General features: G+C 47.4%; 1 protein-coding gene across 1 annotated transcript in view; it reads right to left on the reverse strand.

Annotated features, from left to right (window-relative positions):
- Positions 1-368: 368 nt before the first annotated feature.
- Positions 369-16,868, reverse strand: part of HS3ST4 (heparan sulfate-glucosamine 3-sulfotransferase 4) — a 298,370-nt gene continuing 281,870 nt past the window's right edge. The window contains exon 2 of the mRNA XM_084880970.1: positions 369-2,551. Coding sequence (XP_084737096.1) covers positions 1,915-2,551 — 637 coding nt within the window. The 3' untranslated portion in view covers positions 369-1,914. The remainder of the gene's footprint in view (positions 2,552-16,868) is intronic.

Here is a 16,868-nt window from a genome sequence, read left to right on the forward strand (position 1 = left end):
TTTCTTTATTGAAATAGGTGTATTTCTATCTTTCTCTATGTTTTTTAATGCTCACCCAGGGATATGTTTTTATTGTTGTTGTTTAGAGAGAGTGGAAGGGAGAGAGAGAGAGAGAGAGAGAGAGAGAGAGAGAGAGAGAGAGAGATGTGAAACATTGATCAGTTGCCTCCTGTACACGCCCTAGCTGGGGATTAAACCCACAAACTGGGTTTGCACCCTGATTGGGAAATGAACCTGTGATATTTTGGTATATAGACAATGCTCCAAACAACTGAGCCAACTGGTCATGGCTAGATATTCTTTTATTTTGGTAGCAAAGGCATAATATATTGCCTTCAGCTCAATAACCACTTTCTTATATGGAAAAATAATGATTTGTAAGGTTGTTCCTCAGTTGGGCACACCAGTCCATTCCTTGCCAGGACTGGTTGAGAATGAGAAAGTGGTACTTCTTATAAGACAGAACCCCCAGAAGATCTAATCTGGGTCCTTCCGGTCATCCCAAAGAAGGGAAATTCCCAGAATCCGAGAGTAGGGGTGGGTTGGAGGTGATCAACAGAAAACACCATCAAAACCCATTGATTAGGTTGCATTAAGCTTTATAACAACACAGTTTTCATTTAGCCGGAGAAATGACAGTTTAGTAACAGCTGAACAGAGTTAGCTCCCCCACGCACACATTTCCAATGTTTCTGGAACAGTTCCTGGACTGGGAGACCCGTGAACAGGGCTTCATGTCAAATGCTGCATTTCAATCAAATACGACTAATGGGAAGGGATACTTTAGTCAGTAGCCCTTGAAGGGGGTTGTCCCAGACAGCCCTTGCTCCCCCCACCCCCATAAACTGATGTGGCAAGTGGAGTCAGCCCTCTTGTCACTCCCCAAAATGTGCTGTCTGTGAACAGAGCAAATGAAGAAGAGATGACCATGAGGGCAGATGGTGGGGCAAATAGACGATGGTGACCGGTACCCTGTTCACTGTGTGGCTAAGGATTATTCATAACATAAGACATGCCAACTTTCTGGTCCTTGCCCTTCTGGGGACCCTGAGGGACAGAGCCCACCCCAAAAGCATGTTTCAGAACCAGGTGCTGGGGGAGAGGATCTGTAGGTGTGGAGACCTCTCCCCAGAGGACTGGCTGTCTTTGTTGCTCCCAGAGATGGCTTTCACCTCTACCAAGCCCGGGGCTCTGAGCTTCGCTGCTGCCACGCTGCTGGAAGAGCAGCCCAGGGGCTGAATCTAACACGAGGGCAGGAGCGGAGCTCCAGCACCCTGGGTGCTCATGAAGAGAGAGACCCAGCCTGCCTTGGAGAGCTCATAGAAGGAAGATTTCGAGGGGTGTCAGCTTTTTGGGGTGAGGAATGTGCATGCCCCTCCCTTTAGAAGGTGTGGAGGGAGGAAGTCACAGGGTTGTGAGCTGAGATCTTTCAGGAAGGCCAGAGATTCCTTGGCTGAGGTCCCTCACCCAGGAGTCCTGGAGCACTCAGCCACCATGAGCATTCCAGAGAGATGCCAGAGCAGGGTTCACACAGCACGGCCTGGGCCAGACACAGGGCTAGAACTCAGGCTTCCCACAGCAAAGTGAGAGCCCCCAAATAGACCTTCCTTTCTTTGTTTCACTTAAACACATATTCATGGCACCATCTCTGACCTAGGCAGCTATTCAATCCTGTCTTCAGACTCTATTCACCCATAGGAGACAAGAATTAGCAGTAGATCCTGGTGGCCATCTGGTCAACCAGATCCTGCTGCCCAGGCAGGTCTGGCTGCTCCGTAGGGAAGCAATCTCAGCTGGATGAAGGGGGACACCTAAGTTACACTCCAGCAAGACTGAGGCTGTGACCCTGGGGATTCAGGACTCAGGTAAGGGGTCTCCTCAGCTGCTCCCTAGCCTTCCCTCACATCTCTAGCCTTATTTGTCACCCTCTTCCTGCTCCCACTGGAAATTTTGACCGGTCATTTGGTAAAACATCATGTTGAAGGGCTTGTAAAATTTCCGCAGTCTGTGGATCACATCCGGGTCAATGCGGGGATGAGTCCGACCTTTGCTTTTGCCTAAGCACCTGGGGGCGCCGCTGTCTTCTGGCTTCTTGAGGCAAGGGAACCCCTTGGTTTTATTGAAATAGAAATGCTTCTCAGTCACAACACGCGTGAGGCCTAAAAAATCCTGAACTTTGGCCATTTCCCCTGCGGGGTCCACGATGAGCCGCTCCCCGCTGACGAAGAGGATCTGGGAGAGGGGGAAGAACTGCATCCAGTTCTCCAGGTGCAAGGCATAGAGCCCTATGCGGATGGCGCTCCAGGAGGCATCGATCAGCCCCAGGGTCCGGTTTTTGAAGGCCAACACCTCGAAGGTGGGGATCTCGGGCTTCTTTGACAGGGTCTGGGTGTAGTCAGAGATGGCCCTGGTCACAGGGTTCCTCACCACCACGATCAGTTTGATGTCCTTGGCCATGGAGTGGATGCGCTTAGGCGCCTCATTTGTCACAAAGTAGCTTGGTGTCTTCTCCATGGTTATCTGCCCGTCCACGGTCTTAGGCATCACGCTTCTGGAAGAGGGAGAAAGGGAGAAAGAATGGTCATTCCTACCCAGAAATATCTTAATTTTGCACGAAACGTGTGATGTAAATAGCTCATGGGGAGCTACCACATAAAATTCATGGGTCAATGCTTGGGTCAGTTCTTTTTAACTATTTGCCCTTCTAGGGCTCTGTTTGTAGAGTCCTCCGAAAAAGCAGCATGAGGCTCATGGCTTCATGGCAGGGAGCCTTATGCACCTGGGCTTAAACTGCTGCTCTATTTCTTACCAGTTATATTTAAGCTAAATATACTCTTAATTTCTCTATGTATAAATTTTATAATCTCAGAAATGGAGATAATAATGGCACCTAGCTCCCAGTGCAGTGTGAGGATTAAGGGAGATAATGTTTGTAGAGCATTTAGCGTAGATTCCGGCACATGTAGGAGCTTAATACTTCAAAGTTATTATTATTGTTGTAGTGGCTTTCAGAAAATGTTTGTGTTCAACGAAACCTCAAAGATTATCTAGTCCAGGGGTTGGCAAACTACTGCCAGCCTTCTGTTTTTGTAATGCCTGCAGATAAGAATGATTTTAAATCTTTAAATGGTTGGGGGGAAACCAGAATAATAATAATAATAATAACATTTTGTGATGCATGAATTTTACATGAAATTCACATTTCAATGCTCATAAATAAACTTGCGTTGGAACACAGCCACACTCTCCTTTATGTGCTGTCCCTGGCTGATGCTGCACACAGCAGGCTTGAGCAGTTGCAATGAGACCACATGACACACAAACCCAAACATATTTACTCTGGGCCCTTTTAAAAAAGTCTGCTGTCTCCTGACTTAGTCCAAAGGCCTCACTGTACAAAGGATCAAACTGGAGCTCAGAGGAGAATGGACAGACTTTGTGAAATCAACAACCTGAATCACATCCCCAAATCTTATCCTAAAACTGACCGTGAGTTCACCTGAGAATAAAAGGGCAGATAGCGTGAAAGCATCCAGCATAGTTTGGTTCTATGAATGGGATTCCTACTTTCTTTGTTCCAGGGTTGCAAGTGGGCCACTGACTGAGCCCACACCAGGGCCATGCTCTCGCTTTCCTTCCCAAGGTTGCTTCTATCCCAAATTCACCCCTCAACCCATGTTCACCTTCAGGATGGCCTTGTCTCATTGACAGCTTCAAGATACTAAAGGACTTGGATGCTACTTGTCCCCCAGCCCCAATGTAGCAAGCTTACCAGTGAAAAGGGGAGGAGCAGGACCCTATTATACCCCAATTTGCGATAGGCATCTGTAGACCAAAGTTAACTGACGATAAACCAGTTCAATACCTGTCAGTACAGCAGACCATCTGCCACCACGTGCTCCATTAAGTCTATTTACTTCCAAGGCCTGCACCACAGTGGTACATTCAGGATTACACAAGACCTCTTTGTTATAATGACATGCTTTTAAATGTCTCAGCTAATAAACCTTAATGCAGATGAAGATCCCTTAGCTTCCCCTACCATAATTAAATTTATTTACTATCGCGTGTGTAGAGAAAGAATGACTTTTCTTTTATCTCCAATTCACATGCTCTGTCAATAATTAATTGCTACTGGGTTTTGAGCTTCATCAGCAAGCACCGTTATTGAGCAAGAGGAATGGCCTGGCAGAGAAATTCCCAGGGTTGGTGTAGTTAGGCCAGAATGGTTGGGCAGCACAGAGTTTTCTGATCAAAGCAATAGCCTTGGCCATAATCATGCTTATCTTGGAACAACATATTCTTCAAAGTATTTTGAATGTCTTCATGTTCATGTGTCTGTCTGGCTTGTGCTAGATTTAATTGTCTCATTTGAAGGGACAGGGCTAAGGAGCACAGCCTTTGGGAGTTGTATGTGCATGATTTACGAGTTCTGACTACCTATGTCATATCAATGAAGTTGCTTAACCCACTTTGAGCCTCAATTTTCTCATCTACAAATCAGGGTTAATAAGAGTCCCTTCTTCATAGAATTGTAATGAAGATTAAGGTGATATTGCAGGCAATTCGCTTAGAACAGTGCCCAGTAATGCCATGATTTTTAAAACCTAAGCCAGGTGCACAAGATCATTGGCACAGCGATTCTTAGAGAAGAACAAGAAAAAAACATTTACATTTGACCCATTGGAAAAGTTGAACAGCATGGGAACTGAAGATCCCGTCTAGGAAAAAAGGATATTCTGACTCAAGCCAATGCCACCTGCCCATTGCCTGACTGTCTGGCTGTGGCCAGCGAGGAGCTTCTACTAGGAGCTCAGCCAGCATTAGGGACAGGCCAACTTCCCATTCCTATTTCTGTTGGAGAGAGATACTCTCTGAGCATGAAGCTCACATCCTATTATGGAAATATTAAATATGTGTTGAGTCCGTAAACATCTGAAGGTAGATCCTAACGTGGCCCTTTGCAGAGTTTAGTCCAGATGTGTTTTTGCCTTTTGACTCTGTTGATTTTTCTTTCATGCAAGTGCAGCTGCTAGGTTTTTCTTCTCACCTCTCCTCTGAGTTCACGTCTAGACCTTGGTGTTTGTCTTCCCATTCCCCTATCCAGCCATGTCCTTCACTTTGGCTGAGTGCTGTCTGTGGTCTGTCAAGATCTTTGTGGATCTCAAATCTTTCCTCTGCAGCATCTGGGATGAAATGGTACCCAGCCCATAAGCCAGTGTGAGGAGGAGAGGAGAGGTGTGCCTCGTGCAGCACTCGCACAGAGGGGATGAGAGGAGCTGCTGGAGAAGGTAGAGGGGAGCCGAGGAGCCTAAATGTCTTTTATCATCATGTTACAAATGAATGAAACCATGTAATTTATAGAATAGTTACACATTTGGGGCAACATGACAAGGTCATCTCATTGGGCCAAGATGTAACTATCATGATATGAATTAATGGGAATATTTCCCCAGAAAGAAGTATCCAGAGAATGCACAAAATCTGTGAAGTAGCATTTCTCCATTCCCAAAAGTGATTTCGACTCAGTTACAATCATTCATTCATTAATTCCATAATTACTCACTTCCATAATTGGCAATATACCAGTGAACAAAACAGAGTCCATTCCTCCACAGAGCTACCAGTCTAACTTCCACATCTGATCAACAGAGAAGTCTTTATAGCATCACATGCATAACTATTTTAGTCAACAGAGCAGATAGCGTTACTATCCCTGATCTACAGAGAAGGAAACAGACTCAGAACCTAAAGGGGGTTTTCAAGGTCTCCCTGAGTGACCATGTTGGTTTCTAAGCTCACTGGCCAACACCAGCTCCTGGAAAACAAAGGTGCTCAATAAATACCCATTGAATGAATTCTCACCTGGACCCTTGACCTGGCAACTATTTCTGTACATCTCCTAGTCTCCCTCTTCCTGGAAAACTATAGGAGCAGCTATGCTACTCTGACAGACCAACTTCTCCCCTAATCATCTTTGGAGCTTATCTCCAGTTCCTTTTCTCTCCTGTGTTAAGTAAGTCCTTCTTGACTAGATCTGGTGTTTTGTCATGCCGCTGTTCTCACATCCTGGTGTGCCTGAGAAACAGAAAGACCAGTCACAGCACAAGGGAGTGAGAAAAGGTAAGAAAGTGAGAAAACACATTCATTGAGTGAAAGTGGAGAGCCTCCCTGGCCAGGGAAGATGGTGACACTTACTCAGTTTGATGAGAAGCCACCAAAGAACACTGAACAGGAGACTGTGACTTGATTTGCATAGTAAGAGGTGCTCTGTAGCTGCTTTGCTGAGGACAGACAAGAGTGTGGCAAGCACAGACAAAGGCAACCTGCTAGGAGGGCATTTCAGGACAGCAAGTTGGAGATGGTGGTGGTGCCAACTCCTGTCCAGAGTGCTGAGTGGTAAGATGTGTTTAGAGTCAGATTCATTTTAAAAGTAGGGACGACAGTCCTTTTTTATGGCTGTGATATGTGTGCAAGACAGAGAGGCATCCTAGAGACTCCAAGACGGTTGACCAGAGCCAACAGATTGGAGAACACTGGGAAAGAGGCCGGTTTTGGGAGAAGGTACCAGGTCTTGCTTAGTCATCTGAGGGATCTGCTGCACATCCAGGTACAGGTGTTGAGTGATCACCTGGATCCAGGAGCCTGAAGTCCATGTTGGAGATGGACATTCATGTCAGGTGCACACACTCCACCTGCCAGTAGAAGGACTTGCCTTCACCTATTTGGGAAGTTCTCTTAAATAGAAAAGGTGTTTAGGTGCTGGGTGTGCAAATTTTTTTTTTTTTAAATTTCATTACAAAGAGTTTCACTAACTCCTTTCTGTCCCCAAAGTCTTGGATATCTCTCTTTTATAGAGCTTAGAACAACGCTCTCAATGCCCTGTCCCGAGGCCAGCATGGTGGGTCCCAGTCCCTAGAGTGCAGGCCATTAATGCTTCATTCACCTTCGTATCACAGGTGCCTGACACAGTACCTCCCGTGTAGTAGCTGCCCCATCCCCACCTATGGTTGTTGGAAGATATACACATGAAAGGATCCCTGGGAGTCAGGATACCTGGGGCAGCTTGGGGGGCATGGCTCCTCTGAGCTGGTTTTCCCTGCCTGGGCACTCCAGCTTCCGAGTTCCACGCCATCCCTGTCTGAAAGACCACATGCTCAGTGGGGAACATATGGTGAGAAAACACTGCGTCTGGGCTTGGAACAGCTCGTTCACAGTATCTGGGGTGCTCGGCGCAGCTGTGACACCAGCGTCAACACACAGTCCTGAAGCGAAATCTTTCCCCCAGACCACACAGCTGTTCTCACTGCCCCAAATGTTTATGAGACACTCTCCACATCACTCACCCTGCCCCCTTTGCTCACTGCTGGTGGCGCTCTGCTGAGTCCCAGCCCCATCTGAGTGCAGGTTCCCATCTGGGCATCACAGGAAATGATGCTAATAGTAGCCATGCACTGGCTGTCACACACTGCACTGAGCACTCTATGCTGTCTTCTATGGTTGAGATTTCAAGTCCTGGCAGCAGACCAAAGTCTCTAACATCTTCAGACCTTGGACTCTACAGCATCGTGGTCAAGAACACAGGCTCTGGACTTATTTCGGACCCACTTATTAGCTGTGTGACCTTATTACTGAACCTAAGATCTGTGTGTCTGTTCCATCACCTGGAAAGCAGGCATTATCTCATAATCCCATCGCACAGGGCTGGATGAAGGTCTCAGTATTAGAAAAGGGTGCCTCATGTTCTGTAGGTTCTCGATGTACTACTGTAACTTTCAAACCACTGTCTTAAGAAGGTACTATTACTACCCCCGTTTTGGACACCAGGAAACTGAAATGGATTAGTTTGCCCAAAGGAATAAGAAGTGGAGCTGAAATATAGTCCCAGGCCTGTGTTGCGCCATAGCCCAATCTCTAAGTCATTGCTTGGCAAAGCTTTACAGGAGGCTCAGCAAGGTGACACGATTGGCCCAAGGTCACTCTGTGTTAGGTGGCAAAGCTGCACCTTAAAATGGGGCTCATTCTGTGTGTTGTCAATGCGGCTGTCACTGCTTGCCACTGGGGGTTACAGAAACCCAGGCTGGAATCCCCAGAAATTCCTCCAGATCAAGCAGCATCATTCAATTTGTGAGATCTCTCTCCAGGGCCCCCTCAGTGAAGCAAATGGACCATCATGAATGCCCGGGGAGAGAGCAATCACCCGTGTTAGCTGTAAGTGCCCATTCTCTGCAAAGGGTCAGCTGCCTCTGCATTGCTCACATTAGAGGTACTCGGACACCTCACATTTTCCCTAACGCGTTATCCAGTAGAACAAATGGTGCATAAATTAGCAATATTTTCTGAGCTCCCTGATGAACTGTAACCCAAGAGAATGGGGGTTGGAGCAAGGGCATGGGACCTCGGGGTCCCATCTCTGAGCCATACTTGCTTTGAGCAACTCATTTCCCTCACCAATCGAGTGAGAACATGTACTCACTCCCAAGGAAAGATACCAAGCTTCATCGCACGGAGCAGGTCCTGATAAATGTCTCATCTCAGTATAGCTGGTGCCCACAGTGGGTGCAAGCACACCTGTATGTTGTGTGCATGAAGGAGACAGCTCTGCTCAAATTCTGAATCTAAATGACTCTTCCTGGTGGCCTAAGGCATGTGTCCCTCTGTAAGTGATGGGTGCCCAACTCTTAGAGCATCAAACAGCTCATGCTGGGCATACATGGCATGGACTACTAGAAATTTCCTTTTCCTGCCACTCCAAGGTGTCCGGACATCTGAGAAGCCTTGTTGCTGGGCAGGTCCTGGCCACTCTATGGGGCTCATGACTCCAGCTGCTCAAGTCCTAAGCATTGCTTTCATTTCTCCATCATCCGACTTCTCCCAGGGCCATCACCACCTGCATGTTTTGATTTAGGAAGCCCCAATGGATAGAAAGCAGCCATGAACTCCACGATCCATTACAATGAACTTGTGATTCAGTCATCGGCACTGAAGCCATGTTTCTGAAAGGTCGCCGTGTGTGTGTTTATATGAGTTTTTATTGATTCCATTTGTGCAATGCTTGGCATCTACAGGGACATGGCCATCCCTTGCAATAATGTTCAAGCCCAGAGGCTGGGAAGCAGGGTTCAAAAATCTAAGCCATTGCCTCAATGTCAGCTCCCATCCATACTCTCACCCCAACTCCCCTCCACACATTCTCTTTTTTTATTGGGCCATTGCACCCCAGAGGTTCTAAGACAAGACACTTACTGACTTAGAATGAAGGCAATTACAGAACACCCTTCCCCTGCCATGACCGGAGGCGATTCCACCCAGAGTGCACCTCTCTGATATACATTCATACTCACTCAAAGATTGACCCCTGCAGACCCTCACACACCAACTTCCATTAGTGGTTTCATTGTATTTTCTTTCCCCGGGCTCGGCATTTCAAGGGACAGGTGCCACAATTTAATAATGACTACAGAGGTGTCAGCATGCCCACACAGGCACCTCGGGCTCACAGATTAACAGCCAGGACAGGAGGGCTCCCCTGGGGAAGGCTGCACTCCGTCTCCCCACCTCACCTCTCACTCCCCGCTGTGCGGCAGCTCTGCTCTATCTTGGGGTGTCTAGCCTTCTCCCTCTCACTTGCATCAGGTTGTTGCCCTGCCTTGCTTGCTCAACTAAGTCAGCCTCTGTCCCCCTGAGGATGTCTAGGCCTCCTGCCTCTAACCGTGGGGCCACTTCAGCCCCGACCTCAGAGTGATGAAGGCGGCTGCTGATAGGTCAGCTTTTCACTCAGGTCTTGCCTTTGCTTGACCCCCATTTGCTTTGTTCCACCTGCTTCTCAAGTTCTCAAGACTCTAGCGTGTGCACTTCGTGGAGGCCCTTCACCATTGTTTGCCCAGGGCATCGCTTGTTGGCCGTCCGTGGTCATGCCTCCTGGGCCTGGGGTTCTGACCACTTGGGCGAATGTCCTCCAGCCGCTGCAGAGGATGCACGTGCTGTCTGCCCCTGGGACCTGGCTCTGCCATCCTCATTGTCAAGGACTTTGGGAAACCTGAACCTCATTTTCCTCCTCGTATACAGCAGGGAATCCCAAGCCAGACCGATCTCAGAGATTGTTCATGAAGGTTGAAAGGCTGATGCTTATGGTTCTGCTACGCACTGAATGCTCGTATCCCTCCAACATTCCTGGTAGGATCCCGTGTGATGGTACTAGGAGGTTGGGCCTGAGGGAGGGGATGAAGTCACCAGAGTGGAGTCTCAAGAATGGGATTAGTGACCTTATAAAAGAGACACCATGTGATATTTATCTTTCTCTGCCTGGCTAATTTCGCTTAGCATAATGCTCTCCAATTCCATCCATGTTGTTCCAAATAGTAAGAACTCCTTCTTTAACGCAGCATAGTGTTCCATTGTGTAAATGTACCATAGTTTTTTAACCCACTCATCGAAGACAAGAGGAGAACAGTCCAGAGATGGAAGATGCTGACAAAGCCTGGCCACACTAGCAGCCAGCAGCTGTGCGTTGCTGCTGGTTGCCTAGGACCAGACCAGAGAGGGTCAGACCTGCATTGCCACCATCTGTCCATCATCCAGATATCATTGCTGACATGTACACATAAGGAACTATTTGACATTGAAACTGGGTCTCAGAACAGTTGGACATTAAAATTGGGACTCAAATGCTTTTTGGTATTATATGTTTATTTCTAGTCCACAGTTACAAGATTTTTCAAAGAAAAGAAATGGGAAAAAATAGTTATAGAGATAAAGGACCATTGAAAAGACTGTCAAACTATAGCGGGAAGGCAGGGGAGGTTGGGGGCGGGGGGGGGGGGGCTGTAAGAGATAAACCGAAGGACTTGTATGCATGCATATAAACATAACCAATGAATACAAGCGGCGGGGGGGTAGGGGGCAGGTGAAGGCATATGCGGGGGAGGGGGGAGGTAGGGGAGGCTGGGGGAAGGTCAAGGGGGGAAAAAGGAGACATATGTACTTTCCATTCCATGATGTTTTCCCCTTGAGGAAAGAAGGAATGCTGATGAGAAATTGTGGAACAGTCAAGACATTCACCACCAACCAGGGAATGAGGTGGGAGTAGTATTTGTTTTGCTGTTGATAAAGAACTGGCTTACTAGGAAATAAAAAAGTAAAAAAAAAAAAAAAAAAAAAAAAAAAAAGATTAAACCTTAATAAAATAAAATAAAATGAAAAAAATAAAATAGACCCCAGAAAGCTCCGTCCACAGGCTGCCATGTGAGGACACGGGGAGAAGAATGAGACACCCTCTATGGACCAGGGAGTCCTCACCAGACACCGAGTCGGTGAGCAGCTGGTCTTGGACTTCCAGCCTCCAGAAATGTGAGAAGTAAATATTTGTTGTGTAAGCCATCAGTCGATGGTGTTTCTGTGAGAGCAGCCCAGACGGACTAAGCATGCAGAGCTGGAAAGGAATTAACTGCTCAGCACTTGTGCTAATGAGGGCTGCTATTGGACAACGGCCTGTTTGCCCACCGCGCGCCTTCACAGGGCACACCTCTCCGGACCTGTGCTCTGAGCTCATTTAACTCTGGCCCCAGTGCATCCTTCAAACAAACTTTGCTTCTGTAAGTAATCTGTAAAGCTTTTCCCTGGAGATCCTAGGAGCCTGGCCATCACAAACAAAGCACATGCCATTTCACTGGCCAAAGGGTTGCTTGGGTCAATTCATGCTCCGCCACGGGAACTTCTGAAGTAAGTCAGTCCAAATGGAAGCATCCATCCGATGAGCACATGTATGAGCAGTGCCAGCTGTGAGAACAAGCTGGGGTCACACTGCAGCCCCCCCGGCTCCCAGGCGTGGCTTCTAAGATTCAGTGTTGGGGAGACCTGCAGTCTGTTGGGGTTCAGCTGCCCCTCCCCTGTGTTTGGCCAGAATTTCAAGACAGCGTCTTCTCCAAACACCCAGGCCAGAGCCCTCCATGTTGTCCTGAGACAGTTCCTTTGAAAAGCTGCTTCCCCAACCCGAGACCTCCAGCTTCCATGCAGTAACCACACTCATAAATTAATTACTGGGTCTTACCGAGTCTGTGTTTAGTCCTGACTCTCACAGCTTGGGCTCATGAAATACTAAGCAGGTTTTCAAACCAATCAATCTGATGCTACAACGGAGGAAGAAATGACTGATGCTGGAAGAGGCTCCCTGCACACCAGAGAGACAGACACAGACACGGACACACACTGCGATGCAAAAATGTAAGGTTCTTAGGGTGTCAGATATTCACGCCTCTCAATCCCCTGCAGCAGAATTCTCTCTCTTTCTCTCTCTCTCTCTTTCTCCTTCTCTCCCTCTCTCCTCTCTGCTCTTTTCATAATTGGCTTTCTCAATATTCAGTTCTTGACTCAAACATCACCTACTCAGAGCACGATCCCCTTACCCAGGCAGCATCTGAAATCCCTCTCCATCCTCCTTTCCTTCACTTCAGAGGGCGCATGGTTACCTGGAGTTATCCTGCTTCTGTGCTCATTTTCTCATGCATAGTCAGTCTGTCCTCCTGAAGAATGCAACTCTAAGGAGGGAAGGCAATGGGCACTTTCATTACCTGCTGTACCCCAGCCCCTCACACCGTGCCTAGCATCAAGCAGGTCTCAATAAATATTTGCTGAATAATAGAATACATAAAGGAAAGAAGGAAAAGAAGAATAAATGAAGGTAAGAGGAAAACATGCCCAAATTGAGGCACAGAATTATACCCAACCCTACACTGCAGCACCCACCCCTCCCGCCAGCCCGGGTCCTGCCCACTCCTAGTCTTCCTGACCGGCCACAGAAAAGGGCACCACTGTCCCCCATGCCACTCTGCCCAATCCTGGGAGCTGTCACTGATTCTTCTTGGCCTCACTCACTCCCAACAATCTAATCCCAGGAAGCCTTGTCTGCTGTTATTTCTAACATATAGCTTAAGTGTAATCTCTCCTTCCCATCCTTCCTTTGGCATTGCTGGGCCACAGCACTGCCATCTTCAGCCTCGCCAAGTCTTGGCCCCCAGGGCACTATGCAATGAGCAAGAGTGAGCTTTCCACAGCTTGCTGTAGGCAAGAGGAAGGCAGGACAGCCCAGGTGGTAATGATCCTTGTGTGCCTCAGTTTCCCATCTAAAAAGGGAGATTTCAATGATAACAAAAATGTTTCATTGATATTATTGAAGATTGAGGAGTGAAGATTGAATTATCTATCTATCTATCTATCTATCTATCTATCTATCTATCTATCTATCTGGCTAATATGCGAAATATATGACCGTCTGACTGGTTGCTATGACATGCACTGACCACCAGAGAAAAGATGCTCAACGAAGGAGCTGCTGTGATGTGCACTGGCTATTTACAGAGAAACGTCACTGTGGACCTGGTGCCAATAAAGCAACACTTAGCTTCCCCCAAGTGTGATGCAGGCCTACCACCACCCCAGAGCGACACCCCACCAAATCGCAGCCTATGCTGCCAAGACCCCATGGTGCAAAATGTGGCTCACAGCCCAGACCAGCCCTGAAACGGTTGGGTAATGATGTCATATGGCAAAGCTCAGTTTACTCTTTCTAGTGACTAGCCTCCTTGAAATTTCTTCAGCCCAGTAACATGACTTGCTTTATAGCCAGTTGGAAACATTTTACACTTTAACTAAATGTCTGTGAATCATTTTTATGCGCCTCATCTCATTTGATCCTCACAGAAGTCCTGGAGTAGGTAGATAAGAGTGGGGATGAGATATTGCCTCCATGATTTGTTACATAAGATTGTAACTTCTATCTTATTATCAGACTCTATTATCCCTCCCCGCCCTCTCTCCTGTGCTTTGATGAAGGAAGCCATAATGTGGAAAAGTTCATTTGTCAAAGAACAGAGTAAAACCTCTGGTCAACAGCCAGTAACAAGCTGAGGCCTTTAGGCAATAACCCACAGGAACTGAATCCTGCCAACAACCACACAATTTTGGAAGCAAATCCTTCCCCAGTCGAGCTTCAGATGAAACCTAAGTCCTGGCCAACACCTTGATTGGAACCTTGGGAAAGATTCAGCACAGAAACATCAAAGCTATAGATCATAAATCTGAGTGATTTTAAGCCCTGTCCATGGTAATTTGTTATGTATCGATAGATAACTCACACAATTGCCATAAATAGAAGGTAACAATACAAGAAAAGACTGATGACCCTGCCTTAGACTCTGAGTCTGGTATTTCCTTTCTGATAAGGGAAATTAGCAGTTAGCTGTTAAATACCTCCCAGCACCAAGGTGAAATTTTCTCCTCTGACTTAAATGAGATCTTCTCAAAAAGATTGAAAGGGAACTATATTCTCTTCCCTGTCTATGCCTAATTGCATGTTTCTAGTCTTCATTAATCCCTGTAGCCAATCACACTAACCCATTGACCTCTAACCTCTAGTTGGGAATTAACATCTCATTCAGGTTGGGGATATGCCAGCACAAGGAACTCAGAGATAACAGATGGCTTTGACCTGAGTAACCTGTTCCACCAACAGAGTTCCTGCACCTGGAGGTCCTGTCTTTCCTCTCTGTCCACTATTGTATTTTTATCTACAGGATTGCCTGCCCGTTCTCCTACAGAATGTCCCTGTTCTCCACTACTGTAGATGCATATACCAACCCCACCCTCTTCCCTGAGGCTCTACTCACTTTGTCAGACTCCTCGAGGGCTGACTGAGAGTCCTAGCAGGTTCTAGCCCCTGGAGTAGGGAACCCCAGAAAACTCTAGATCCAGGGTTGGAGCACAGACAATGTCACAGCCTTTGCTGCATATCTGGTCATTCTGTCTACAAACTGTTTTGTAGACACTGTCCACACTCAACCTGCAAACACTACATCAACTTTCGGAACTGTTTTCAGGGTAAGGATCCCCTTGCTGCTCTCTTTTGACGCTTCTATCTAGACCCTTTCTCAGTAGCCTGGCAGAGTGAAATTCTGCTTTTGCTGAAAGATCCTGAGAGGTGAGAGGGTAGCATACAGCCCAGCTGCTCAGGGACCTCACCTTCTGCCTGGACTCACTCTGCCTGGTCTACAGAATCACCCCACAGTCCTTCCCCCTTCTCCTCCCTCCTTCCAGAGCTCAACACACATCTGACACACCGCCTTGGGGACAGGCTTCTTCTTTCTTTGCGGACCTCTGGGGATATGTTCTCAATGAACCTCAAACCTGTGCACCTTGTGATGGGATAGATGCTCCTCTGATTCCAGGGGCATAAACGTTTCCCTTTCCAGATCCGAATGACTGCCTTAGTGCAGAGAAACACAAAGACCACGTATGCCCTCTGGACAGATGCCTCCACTCCCTGGGTCCCCCACCACCTGCACCTCTCCTCCAGCAGCCTCGGGCTTAGTCCTCCTGCACAGAGCCTGGCTGAGTTATAGTTTCTGGGTGAGTGTGTGTGAGTGTGGGAGTATTGACACAGTGCCATACCCTAGGGAGCATTCTAAAATTTGGATTTTCTACTTTAAAAAACTTCTCAAGATCTTCCCATATCAGGGCACAGATTGTTTTTAAATGAATGCCACATTTTGTTTGCAAGCCACCATTTATTCAGTTATTCCCCCATGGAGGGCCCTTTAGTTTTAACCAAGTTTTTATTATGACAAGGCTGAAGAGAGTGGCCTTTGCATATGCCTCTGTAGGCACTTGTTTAACTAGTTCCCTATACAGCCTTAGGTAAGCTGACCTGCTTCACGGGAGTGTGTGGTCAAAGGCTTTATCAGATACCACGAACCGCCCTCCATAGTGGTTATGCCAAGCTCTGCCCCCACTAGCAATGTGTGAGGGTAAGCATGTCCCTCAGCACTCAATGCTACTAAGCCTCTTCGCTTCCATCAAGCAGGTGACTCATGGCCACTACCCTGGACTCAGCTCATGTGTCCTGGGTCCCAGGATGGACATCCCGGAGCGGGGCTCTGCTACCTGTGGCTAGCTGTCGATTTCCATTCCATATCACACCATATGGCACGTTTGTGTTTCCCTGTCATCTCTCCTAGACTGTGAGCTCTCTGGGATAAAGGCCAAATTAGGCTCCCAGGAAAAGTTTGCTCAGTTGGACCAGATTAACCCCCTGCTTTTGCCAGATGCTGTCTCAGGTCTTTGCCAGGAACTCTTGTGCCCTGGCAGCACCGGGAACAGGTGGAGTTCCCTGTGAACTTTCAGCTTTGATAAATATTTATGTGAAAATAATTATATGTGGAAATTAATGTGGTGCAACTGAGCAGAATTAGGACATAGACAAAACTCAAAGCCAGAGTCTGCTGGTGAGAATAAATATTAGCCAGGCCCATGGAACCCCCCTGTGTGGATCTGGCCACACAGATCTGCCATGTGCCCCCACATTTTACATCTAAGCCGCTTGAATCTTCTTGTCCTTTTCTGGAGACACCAGATGTTGTCATATGTTGGATGTGCTTATGGGAGAGGCCCCAGCTTTCTGAAGGACCCTTTCCTTCTGGCCCTTTATCATGCCAGCATCAAGCCTCCCCCTCTGAGCTTCCGAGGCATATATGCATGCATCCATCCAGAATTCCTGCCATCATTACATCTATTGGTGGGATGCTCTGCTATCTCCAACATCCCAGATGCTGCACCAGAGGGACAGGCAAGAGAAGGGAAATGGGAGAAGGAGCAAAGGGAGAGAGAGTATGTGAGCATTCTGGAAAGTGTCACATTGGTAATTAAATATATATATAGTTGATTTTTTACAGAGAGGAAGGGAGAGGGATAGAGAGCTAGAAACACTGATGAGAGAGAAACATCAACCAGCTGCCTCTTGCATTCCCCCTACTGCGGATGTGCCTGAAACCAATGTACATGCCCTTGACCGGAATTGAAACTGGGACCTTTCAGTC

This window comes from Pipistrellus hanaki, assembly GCF_964339955.1.
Source record: "Pipistrellus hanaki genome assembly, chromosome: 4".
Lineage (NCBI taxonomy): Eukaryota > Metazoa > Chordata > Mammalia > Chiroptera > Vespertilionidae > Pipistrellus > Pipistrellus hanaki.